The sequence below is a fragment of the Sturnira hondurensis genome, unplaced genomic scaffold (genome assembly GCF_014824575.4).
Source record: "Sturnira hondurensis isolate 20B ecotype Veracruz unplaced genomic scaffold, ASM1482457v3 Scaffold0006413, whole genome shotgun sequence".
Classification (NCBI taxonomy): domain Eukaryota; kingdom Metazoa; phylum Chordata; class Mammalia; order Chiroptera; family Phyllostomidae; genus Sturnira; species Sturnira hondurensis.
Window position 1 is genome coordinate 29,521,240 of NW_028079044.1, and position 12,853 is coordinate 29,534,092.

The 12,853-nt window shown below is 44.5% G+C and overlaps 1 protein-coding gene and 1 long non-coding RNA gene across 3 annotated transcripts in view; one reads left to right on the top strand and one right to left on the bottom strand.

Annotated features, from left to right (window-relative positions):
- Positions 1–103: 103 nt before the first annotated feature.
- LOC118988591 (uncharacterized) lies at positions 104–11,910 on the top strand. The gene is made up of 2 exons (XR_005066814.1): positions 104–543; positions 11,621–11,910. It is a non-coding gene; the product is annotated as an uncharacterized LOC118988591 (long non-coding RNA).
- The window catches only part of LRP12 (LDL receptor related protein 12), a 72,693-nt gene continuing 69,372 nt past the window's right edge, over positions 9,533–12,853 (bottom strand). For both annotated transcript variants that reach the window (XM_037048370.1, XM_037048369.1), the window contains one exon: positions 9,533–11,819. In XM_037048370.1, the coding sequence (XP_036904265.1) occupies positions 10,953–11,819 (867 nt within the window). In that variant the 3' untranslated portion in view covers positions 9,533–10,952. The remainder of the gene's footprint in view (positions 11,820–12,853) is intronic.

Consider the following 12,853-nt stretch of genomic DNA (forward strand, 5'->3'; position numbering starts at 1 on the left):
CGGGGGTGGGGCGGACAACCAACACCATCAGCAGCAACAGCGACAACACCCACACCAGCCAGAAACCCATCTGGATTTCCTTTTAAATATGCTTTGCACGAGGAGCAAATTATCACATAATCCCAGTAACCGTCAGGCTGAAAGTTCAGGGTGAAATATTTCATCTGTTTGACATGAAAACGACTTGGCATCAACTATTCCTCCATGTCGCAATGCTACAATGCATACCAGCAAGTTATTCTTGGAAAGCAACAGGTAAACGTGACTCCAAATATCAAGGTGTTTTTTCCCCCCAGCTTTCCGTAAAACTAGTTGAGAAGTCTTCAAATCCATCTTCTACCCTCTTGGTATAAAACCGGTGTCTTCCTCACATGCAAAACTGAGATAGTATTTGTTCTTCCCCTCCAGATAGGCTTTTGCTGATGAGTGCGAACGCACCTCAATAAAATGGGAATTTTATTGGAAAATGGAAAATGCCCTCCATGCTTGCTCAACGAATGCAGCTTTGTAAGGGCCGATCCCAGAGCAGGGATGCAGAGAGCGGTAAGTGATCAAGATAAATCACATCCCCGAGCTCCAGGAGCTAAGAGGCATTGTGACAGGCATGCCTATTTCAATATATAGCGGAATACCTAACGCAGAAAAGTGTGCCTTTGAGAGAGCATAATAAGAGTCTGGAGGAAAGGGAGAGCTTATTTCTGCCTTGAAGAAAATGAAATAGGAAGTTTCATAGAAGAGAGATCTGAACCAGCATATAAAGGACAGGAACACGCAGCAGTGAGGGATGGGAGGAGGAATGGGGTTCTAGGTTGAGGGAACAGAGTAGGTAGAGGCACGGAGGAGGTGATGGCAAGGTGAGTCTGAGTTACACTGGGGGCATAGGGTTGGAAGGCCAGGGACCATCCCTTTCCAGCACTCAGGGAGACCAGACGGCGCTGTGCAGGGAAGGCAGTGATGCAGATTTTCAAGGGCACCCAGATCAAATGCCGTAGAGAGGTTGGACTGGGGTGGACATCTGCTGTCCTAGCGTCTCTTGTCCTTATCCAACAGTCTCCGCGGTGTCTTTGGTGGGAAACCCTCCACTGGCATTTTCAGGACATTTGCCTCGATGGAACTGATGGGCCCTCTGGCTCTGAGACCCACCCGCTCGGCTGAGCTGGCTCTCCAGTCACAGCGGGAAATCCTCACAGCCACATGGGTGTGTTCAGGGGCGGGTCCCTGTCCCAGGCAGACTCCTTATGCCCAGCAAGAGCGGACCCTAAGGCTCCTGTAGCGTCTAGCTTCCCAGAAGTTTGTCCCTGCCTCCTGGACTTGAATTCGGAAGGGTGTGAACCAGGGGCTCTGGCAGCTGTCTAGACAACACAGGGACACCGTCCTTCAGAGAACCGAGCCAACACAGAGAACAGGTGGAGAGAGGAAAGAGATGAGGTTCTTATGGCCTTGTTGGAGCTCCCCAAACTACCAGGCCTGAAGTCCCCTCCCCTAAGTTTTCCCCTGTTTGCTGAAGCTGGTTTACTTTGGGTCTTTTATCATTTTCAGCTGACAGCCTAGGACGATGCCTTTGAGTTTGGAAGCCAGACAGGCACCTATGACCTCAAGATGGCATTTTCGATTGTGAAATGCAAGGCATTATTATTGCCAAATTTCTTCAAGCTTCAGTTGGCACAGGTCATGAAATGATTAAACATTAGGAGATTCCTCTCAAGCCAAGGAAAAGAAACCCAAGAAAGTTACACAATTATCGTCAGAAGACCATTGTGTGAAGGTGAAAGGAGTAATTATAAATACAATAAAACTTACAAGCTCTGCCAGTAAGCACCACCCTAGGAAAGTAAGATTGGATGCCAGGGTGGTTGTGACATCCCCTCTGAGACTGCCCGGGTGAGTGATTTCAAAGGCTTCCTTGTCTTAGACACTTTATATCATGAAATGCCCTGCAACACAGCACAGAACGAACTTCCCATGTTTAAAGAACACAAACTTTCATCAGAGAAGCGAGTCTGGAGGATGTCACTGAAGCTGGAGGAAACGGCTCAGGAAGAGAGTGGTGGGCCAGCTTCTGGAGACACGGGGGCTGGCGGAAGGGGTTGCCCCCCTTTCTGGGCGTTATTGGCCCACCCCAGGTAGAAGGCTGTGCCTGGGCAAGTGTGCTCAGAGGGCAGTGTGTCCTCAGAATACCCTTGCCTCCCTTTTCTTTGCCCTACTCAGCCATCTCCCTACCCAGATACTCGGGGCCCTTGATGGGAAGGAAACAAGAATCAGGGAGACACCTCGTTTTGGGAGGACGTGGGGAACAAGACTTCTGCTGGGTTTGCCAGTGAAACAATCAGTTTGGTTAATTGATTGAAGTCTGCCGGAGGACACATTACATAAGTCCCCCTGAAGCCATGGGGACATGTACCAAGACCCCCAGTGCATGCCTGAAAACGTGGATAGTACCAAACCCAGGACAGAGCAAGACAGTGAGATTTCATCACTCTACTCAGAAGGGCATGTGATTTAAAACTTATGAGTTTTTAATTTCTAAACTTTCCATTGAAATATTTACAGACCACAGTTGACTGTGGGTAACTGAAACCAAAGAAAACAAAACCATGAATAAGGGAGAACTACTGTACTCCCCAGTGGGCTAATTTTTAAGGGAGGGTGACCGTGACCATGAATGCTTAACACAGAGAAACATACCTGCTGTGAAGTACAGGTGAGAGCCACTTGGTAGGAAGACCTTCCCAGCCCCGACTGGTGGTCTAAAGGGACAGCAAGGCGGAGGGACACATTGTGACTTTCTTTGCTGAGTGGTTCTGTGGAAACAAACTCACCATGCCCGTTTGTATTTAAGTCTGCAACCATCCTGGAGGCACTGAGTTTGCTTCTGCTGTTCTCCTGGCCCATCCCCACTCCTGCTCCAGGCCCCAGACCCCGTTGTTTCCACCTGATGGAAAAGCTGAAAGGATGGTGATGGCCTGTGAATGAGACTGATAGGCAGAGCTGAGCGTCTCCAGCCAGTACGCTGGCCCTGGGGTCTGTAGGAAGCCCCAGTCCTCAGGTCCCCACTGGGATTGAAGTCTCTGTCAGGGTAATGAGGTTATACCTCAATCAGCAATAGGAGAGGGGGGTGAGCAGCCTGGAAGGGTGGAAAAGGAAATTGAGGAATTATAGTCTAACCCTGGCTCTGGCGCCAGCTTCTGGTGTGAGCTTGGGCAAGTCACTCTCAGGGCCTCTGTCACGTCAACTAAAGAGTGAGTTGCTGTTTGAGAAGAGCTGGTAAGATCCACCCTTCAGGCTTTTACAGTTTGCGATTCTGTGAACAGGGACAGAAGCCCATCCAGAGAGTGCCTGGCATGGTCTTAGTGTCAGACTCTTCTTGGGTCAAGGTGAGTGAACTGGAGACCAAAGGGCTTACCTTCTAGATTTTGTTTGTGTTCACTGCACTGAGATCTGTTTGCAAAGGTGGCCACAGGCCATGTGCGGAACCTGTAATCACTGGGGCTGATCTCAGCAGATTGGTCTCAGAGTCCTTGCGCTGACAAGTAGGATAACATTTTCTTACCATTTCTTACCAGGAATCACATGCATGGCAGGCAGGAGTGGCTCTGTGACTCGGGCCACTGCACAGCTGGGGAGGGCACACTTGCCTGAACCACCTCCTCTGGGCAGAAGGAGGAAATAGTGGCCTGGAATAACCTTACCAGCAGCAGCAGCTGAGATTTTTGTGATCTCTTCTGCTTTTTCCCTTGTGATTCAAACTGGCCTCATCCAGTACCCTGACTCCCCTCCCTTCTTCTCCCTTGAATGTCCACTCCTTTAACTATTAATCCTTGAGGACAATGAGGGTCATGTCAGCATCAAATCATTTTAGGAATGAAGACTCTGGTCTGTTGTCCAGAGACAGTTTCAGACAAACTAGAGGTGACACCTGGGCCTTAGTTATGTTTTATCTCCGGAACCAGAAAAGTGGCAAAACCCAACAAAGTGACACCGTGGCTGACATCAGGACCAGACGCACCAATCAGCTACCTCCTCCCCTAGCACTGACCAATCGGTAGAGACCACGGTCTGCACCGGGATCCTAACTGCCTCAGTTACCGTGATCAGTAGTCCCCCTCCCCTATATAACCCATGCCCTGGCTGCCATGCAGAACCTGGTCTTTGAGCGTTAGCTCATTTCTGACTCTGGGATTGCTCCACTTCCTGAAAAGAAACCCTGACTTTCTTCATTGCAAACGCCTATTCACATCTTCTTGGGCTTTGATGCGGTACAGGCAAACAAGCCCCAGTAGTCTGGTAACAATTTCCCCATTTCAAAACCCTTAACTTCATGACATCTGCAAAGTCCCTTTTGCCATATAAAGCAACGTTCACAGAACCCAGGAACTAAAAAGCTATCCAGACCACTGCGGGGCTTACCACTGTTCTCCCCGAACAAGGGACACACTGCCTTCTCAAGTGACAGCGCAGGGACCCGGCTCAGCTGGAATGTTTTTAACGTCCATATGGCCAGCAGCACTAACTCGCGCTTCCGGAAGCTCTCCTGCTCCTCTCACTTGCATTGTGCCATGGTTCCCACGTTAGTTTGGAGCTTTTTTAGCAAAATATATTCCAGGATTATAATAATACTTAAGGAAATCAGGAGAGTGCTTCCTTAAATAGAAAAAGTGTAATGAAGTAAAATAAAATAAATACACTGGGACTTTGGAGCCAGGCTGATTGGAATTTGAGTCGTGGATTTATTGCTTATCATCTGTGGATTCTTAGCTAAGTACCTTAACTGTCCAAGCCTTGTGTCCTCCTAATGGTAGTACTGACTACCCAGGAATGGGGTATCCCCCAGGAGAGGGGGCCTGCACGTGTTAAATGAGATAGCGCATGTGAGGCCACAGCATAGAGCTTGTTAGATGTTAGTAGCAAAGCCAATTGTTTTATTTTTCTATTCTAGCAATTTTCTTCGTATTAATAGTTTTACCCCTTTCAGCGTGAAATCCACTGCATGTGAAATGCTCCTACTGATCTTGAGAAAAATTTTCTTAAGAGGCAAGAGTGTCACCAAAGTTGCCTTGGTCCTTTAGAGAAAGTCTCAGAGGCAGAAGAAGTGAGCCAGCTGGCCTGGGTGGACTCAGATGACAAGCTACAGAGGCAAAAGAAGGCCCTTGGAGACAGGTTCAAGGGGTTGGTTAGCCTGGGACGAGCTGCCGCTGCCCACTGCTCCCCTGGTTGCAAGTCTCCTGAAAACCTTTAGAGATTAGGAAGAACAAAGCAAGGATACACACCCAAGAAAAGAATGTGTGTGTGTGCGTGCGTGTGTGTGTGTGTGTGTGTGTGTGTGTTGTGGGGTGGGAGGGAGGTGAGGATGTGCTCCAGGGAGAGCACACACTGAGTCCTTTGTCTGAAGGGTTTTCATGTATTTTTTTAAAGGTGGGAATTTTAGGGAAGGCCTCGGGGGAGGATCTCAATAATCTAAATAGAATATTCATCAGCTTTTCTGGTGTGTCCCTTAATATGCTGATGAGTCAAAATGAGCGTATAGAGGAATCAGGGTTAGTTTTGAAACAGGGTGCAGCCCAGAGGGGGGCCCCAAGTAGGGATTTGGAATAGGGTCCAGAACTCAAGGTGTCCAGGAAATATTAGAAAGATAGGTAGGATGTCTTCACCCTTCCCCCCAACAGGTGTGAGTTGGGGGAAGGGACACAGGGAGCAGGAACATGCAGAGCTGTTTTGTAAAGCAAAGGCTTTGCAGCTGGACTCCCACATGGTCATTTGGCATATCTATAACCTTTAACTGGTTGCATAAATATGTTAAGTAGCTGTGGCCATGCCTTGAGCCAGGGGGATGGAAGTGACTTCCACCCAAGATGCAACTGGGGGGCAGGTCCCCCTGGTTACAGTGCCTGCATGAGAATTGGAGATGACTGGCTCCATGCCATGGGGCCATACCCGCCCAGACTCATGATGGCAGCCCAGTAAACCTGGAATAACACAGGAATGCTGGCAGGTGTAACTGATTATGGAAGGAGCTGCAAATGGGGCTGCAGAGGAAGATTGGCGCAGGGATTTAAACTCAGATGTGGCAGCCATTGAGGGGGAACCATGCGGCAGAGGGAACCATGCGGCTTTGGCCAGAGTGTGGACCCCTGCAGCTTTGGTGGGGGGGTACCCCATGGATTTGGGGTGCTCTCTCTGGCCATGTGGCTTAGGAAGCAGGAGAGACTTTGCCTGGAAGAAAAAGGGTAAAAGGACCCTTGCTAGTGGGCCCTGAGAAGGTGCCACATGGCTCTGGATTAACTGGAGATCCTGGCGGTGACACAGCTGATGGTGCTGGGAGCCTGAATCATGGACTTTTACTTCTTTTTCTGAGGTACGGTACCCCAGATTAGGGCAGAGGGAGAAGGAAGGATTGCGTGCATCTGTGGGTATCCTAAAGGACTTTGATATTTTAATGAAGACATTGAACGTCCTTGGTTTGGGAAGATAAACCTTGTCATTTATTAACTGGCCTTAAATTGCTCAGCCACTTAACAATTTGTCTCTGTTCCTACAATCCACTTGCCCAGGAATTTTCCTAGCTTCTTAGTATCCTGCCTCAAAAGTAAATACCTAAAAATATATACTGTTCAGATTTTTGCTGTACAGACAAAAATAAGGTTGAAATTTTGCATTTTATGCATTTTTAAACATTTAAATAGAGCATAATACGCAGAGTAGAACTGATCCTTTTTAAGCGCACAGCACTATGAATTTTGACAGAGACACACAGTCATGTAGCCATGATGATCGAGATGGCGGGTATTTCCATCAGCCCCAAAAGCCTCCTGTGCCCCTTTGCAGTTATTCCTCCGCCACAACCCCCACCCCTGGCAACCACCGATCTCCTTTTCACCCTTTGCATATTGACTTCAGACTTGAACACAAACGACTAACCTGCAGGGTGTCTGCAAGAGAATTTACCTACTGTTTCTACATTCTTCCCTCTACATTTTCTACATTCTACCCTGAACTTGAAACAAAACCCCCGAGGCAGTGAATGTCTAAAGCAAACAGGATTCAAGGCAGATCGTTCTGGGGTTTACTCCAACTTTTTTAGGAATCTTGGGAGATGCTGGGTCATACCACAGCTGGAGGTGACGTGAAAGCAGCAGATGCTGTTCTGGAGCCCTTACGACGCTGTTTAAAATTATGTGGTTATGTAGACATGACAGTGTTGAGACTCTGAGGCCCCAGACGAGCGAGGAAATCAGTGTAAAAGCCAAAGCACAAGGCACGGAGGGACAGCTGTCAGGGTGTGGTCCCCCTTAACTTGTACTAGTCCCACCTCAGTTCCCTTCCTTCCTGTGACTTAGAACGTATTTACCTCTGCACTATCTAAGCTAATCTTATGCTATTATTTCCACAATATAACTGGACAGTAATGGAGTTGTGTATGTTTCTTCTTCATTAAAAGTGTTCATCTTAAATACTTCTTGGAAGAAAATTATTTCCCTGACGTAAAAGGCATTTAGTTTGGTGTCAGACCTGGTAAACCCAGTGAAGATGTAGTCGAAGGATACTGATACTGGACCCAGGGGGTCTGTTTGCCTGCGAGCATCACAATCCAGGAAGACACGAACAAGCCCACAGTGAAGTAAGGGTTTATTTTTAAGATGTCACCCACACCCAAAGTCACAGGTGAGCTAGTGGTCAAAGACCTGGCTTCACGATGGCTTCCAGGGGATGGATGATCTCGGGGAAACATCATGAATCATGGTGACTAAGGGAGTCAGGTCGTGGTCTCTACCGACTGGTCGGTCAGCACTAGGGGAGGAGGTAGCTGGTCAGTCCTGATGCCAGCCATGGCGTCCCTTTGTTGGGTTTTGCCACCTTTCTGGGCCTGCATGTTGTCTCTAGATTGACTGAAACGCTGCCTCTGAGGCTTTCTTTCTAAGATTATTTGATTCGGACCAGAATCATTGTCCTGAAGGCTTAATGATTGAAAGAATGAGGGGAGAGAGAGGGAAGCAGGTGAGTCAGGCTGCTGGATGGGGCCAGTTTGAATCAAAAGGAAGAAGAAAAGTTTCTATGAAAGAACGAAGTTTCTACACAGAAGCAATAGGACCTCCCTACCCACCTTTGCACTTCAGGGCTCTCATCTGTGAACTTCTGTAAAACGAAAGCTACATCCTATCTGTCTCTGACGACCTGCCACAGAGCACAGGGGCACGTGACAAGAGCTCACTGCTTTCATCTTCACCTAATTGACATTATTCTGCAGGGCTCCACTGAGGAACTCTGAAACGTTTGATCCGTATTAATAAGAACACAGTTAAAAGTTTATTGTAGACCTCTTTGGAGCTCCAAACTCATATTCAGCCTCATTTACAATTTAATTTACAGTTTTGCCTTCAAAGTAGTTCATTGGAATGTTACAAAAAACAAGTAATTGAACTGAATTGCAAAATAAGTAACTGTAATGCTGAAGTAAACCACTAGATGGCTCTGGAAAAGACCAAATGGGCACCATTTTAAGATAAGGCAACATGATTTCGAAAATTTAAGTCATGTCAAATTTCACTACTTCTATAAAAGTACATCTATCTAAAAAATGTCAGTACCAATGGATTTGTTTCGCAGAACTCAACAAGTGGTTCCCAAAGCTCCAATGGAAAAATAAACAAGAATATTCTAAACAAAATTATAGTCATTAACACAGTCTAGGACTGGTACAAAAAAGGCAGATCAATGAAAATAAATGGAATCTGAGACTCAAAGCACAGCCAAGTAATATGGGAATTTACTATATGACAAAAGGGTCATTTTAAACAGTAAAGAAAGGACAGATTTATGTGATAAACAGCTTTGGGGTAACTAGGGTAACCTGAGGAAGAATGGTAGAGACACATTCAGGCTACACCAATGACCTAATGTGAAGAATCAAATAGCAGAAATACCTAACTTGACTTTTAATATAACTCTGATATATTTGTTTCTTGAAAAGCTTACAGAAAAAGTATGCATAGTGTAATACAAGTTGCATATATATGTATATATTTATGTATCTCTATGGCATTTCCGGAGGGGTATAGAAGCTGATTGGTATCTGTCTCTTTGAAGGGAACTAAAAGACGTGTGTCAGGGGTAGGAGAGAGAGGTGCACTTTTTACCGTTTGACCCAGGAAGACTTATTAGTTAATAAAAAAAAAATTGAACACGTGCTGGGAAACTAACCCCCCAAAACCTATGCACAGAAGTATATTCTACGGGGTCTGAAATGCATCTAAACCTATTATAACGAGATAACTGATTGAGTTACTGCAACTTTGAAGATACATCAGTCAGAGGCAGTTTTCTTTCAAAGACAAAATAATACTCAGGTCCTCAGGGATTCTAACCCTCCAGTACCGGTAGAAGCTCCTATTTTATTATAAGGTAGTTAGGGAAGAATGTTGCCTCCCTTTGTGTTTTCCTTCTAGACGTGCTACATATGTTATGGCCTGAATTTGTAGGTGCACCAAAAGAAACAAAAATAAAGAGCAACTTTGATTTAAAAAGAACCCCAAAACAATACAAAAAAGGTCATTTTAATTTTTGATACATATTAAAACATTTCAGTCAGTTCTTCCTGACAGCATAACACGACAAATACACAAGACCTCAAACATGCTTGAAAATGACATTCAGCAAAGTATTTAAAATTTAATAAATAGCAATAATCACACACAAATACAATTTTCATACTCAATCATTAAGATACTAAAAGACATTTAAAGAATAAATAAACAAGAACTGACAATAAAAATAATGTGGGGCTTGCAAATCAGTCTACTTAAAATAGGGGGCTGACCTAAATGATTTCTTAATTTGTTTTTCAACATGTAGCATGATCCCCCTCATGAATAAAATACATTGAAAAAGTCACTTTCTTATAATAATGCAGCCTTTAAATACAACAAAATAAATATAAAACCAGCAAAGCAATCTCAAGTTGTAATAAAAACGTCCCCCACTGTCCCCCAAAGCTATGGAAATATATAGTCACTGTGGTAGCAAATAATAGTATTTAAAGTGATAGTGCGTGTGCACTAAACTCATCTGAGACTTGTACAATTTCAGTGCAAATCCCTAGGGTCCAATGCAAGCATAACCCTGTACCAGGGAAAGACACGACCAGCTGGAACTTATCTTGTACAACTTCTGTGCATGTTTTATAAAGTTTAAGATTTAATGCATAGTAGAATATCTTCATCCACTTCATCCTGTCCCTAAATAGAGATGAAAGAAAGAAATGACTTGGGATTTTACCATTTGGTTTGTACCATATTAGAGTATTAAAGTCAATATTAGAAAAATCTATAAAAGAGTTCTGTTTCTGCCATTAATTTAATCTAATTTTATCTAAATTTCATATTACTGCATGTTCAACATAAGAGAAAAAATTTTAGACAAGGTTTTTTCCCCCCTCTGACAAGCTCTTATTATGATGAAATCCAACAATGTTTAGACAAATGTTATATAAATAAAAACACAGGTGAATATAAGGTTCTTTTTTTCCCCCTCGGGAGCTCAATAACAACCTTAACATCTAATGTATTAAGTAACAAGATGTACTGGCAAAGCAGAAAGGGTTCAATTAAAAGAAGCTATTTTGTACAAATAATCGTTATAACATATGATGAACTGACATCAAATGAGTTTCAGCAGCCATATTTCTAACGTGAACTACAGGATAAAAACAATGCGAAACAAATGGAAGAACATCATTGAACAACATGAATACATAATGCATTTTTTAGCTGCTAAAATAGCAAACTCTGAAGTTCATAGAGTTACAAATTGTTTAGTTTAACCATGCAGGCTAACATATAATAAGAAATCACCCTGCATCTTTTTTCTTTTTAAATTAATACTAGTTTCATTGTAAAGTTACAAAACAATGAATGGATATTGCTCCAACTTGTGTACCATCTCCCTCACACGATTCGTACCTAACAAAGTAACAAAGCCTCATCATCACTCGTTTCGTTTTTCAGTGTTGCTTCTAAGCAAGGGTCCGGTATCTGTGCCGTGTGGACAATACCACAGCGCTCACAGGGGCCATCTCGATTAGCTGGCCTCGCTCCAGGGTTTGTCGCAGAATATGGCTGCCTAAGGCCTTGTCCTTGGTCTGAGGGAGGATCAAGAAGAGGTCTAGAGCAGTCGTTCACATCCAAGTCTGAAGCTCCATCAGAAACTGGAATTAGCATTTCAACATCATCATCTTCTTCTCTTCCACTGGCCACGTTATCAAGCTGTCTCAAAGGACTCTGGTTCTGACTGATGGAGCTCGACCGCCCTAATGTAAAACGTACCCAACGCAGCCCCTGAGTCATCCGACTTAGTGCACTTGTCAGCTGGTGTCGGGCTGGACTCACACTCGGGGGTTCCACACTTGTCGCATCCCTTCCATTATCCGTGTGACCGCCTCGGGTACTCTGGGTCGAGGAGCTTCCACTTGCTCCCACCGGTGCTTCCACTGCTGTTGTGGGAGGGACTTTCTGGGGCAAAGGAGCTGCAACCCCACCAGACGCTCCTGCCGCGTCTCTTCTCTCAGTTTCCGTGTCGGTGTCGTCTGACTCCACGGAAAACAGACTTCTGTGAGTGTGGTTTCTTTCAGGTTCTCTGCTGGTACTCTGACTAGAGACAACCTCGTCACCATCTGCTGAGACCAGAGCCAAAGACCCTGAATGACGTGATCTCGCAAAATTAAAGATGCGATTCCAAATGCTGCTGGATCGGCCTGCCATGGGGAGTCTGATGGAAGTGAACCCGAGCTGCGACCGCACAGCTAGCCTCAGGTTTTCCAGAACGGAGGCCTGCAAAGAGCAGACGAGATTTTTAACACAGCTGACAATGAAGTAGTAAGACTGAAAACACCTTCTAATAAAAACGTGTTGTTGCTACAAATGCTGTTGCTACTGTTGGCGTGTACGGAGGGTGAGGGAAGTTTTCTTACCTGCACAGGTTCGCCCACTATAGAATCTAATCTAGAACTTGAACCACTGCACACCGTGTTTAAGATTTCCTTAACATTTCATTTCTTACATGCAACTGTAAAGTGGTTGTTAATATCGATTATAACAACACTTTATTTCAATAAAAAATTAACCTATTTGTGATGTAGCACAGGAGACAAAAAAAGGCTATTAAGGAATTAATCTGTTTATAGCACTACACAATGGTACCTGAGACATCTGAATTCCTTCTTATCTTTAAAGATTATTTTCTACGGTTCAGCATTAAGCATAAGTTATATCCTATTCTTTGCAATTGGTGATTTTTAATTAGTATATATGGGAGTGATTTAATTAGTATATATTTCCCAACTGAAAGAAATATCTCCTTTTTTCTAGATGAATGAGTTTACAGATTATTAAAAACAAAACACACGGTACTATATAAAACACTCGTTGAGCTCCATCTAGTGGTGATAGAAATGTGGTGCTTCAATCTGGCACTTTGCCCTGAAAATCCCCTGAAAATCCTGTATTTCCAGGGAGAGCCCTTTCAGATGCGGATCCATTTTCCACTGCCTTTCTTCCCCCTACAGGTGAAAATACGGAGGGTGTGAGAGCACAGGGTCTTCGTTGCTCTTAGTGACTGCTATTGAATTTATTTGTGATTTCCTCTCAGGCCTTTCAAACATAACCCCAGGAATGCAATTCACAGAAAGCTAAGAGCCACTATGATAGGAATACTTCACAGTCTGGCCTTAGTGAAGCAACAGACTGTCACTGAGAAATTTGGGCATCAGCACATGTAGATTTGCTATACAAGTGACTAGGACTTTCCGCCTATAAGCAGTACCTAATTATTAAAAAAAGAAAGAGAAAAAGTGGTTTGCTTCCCT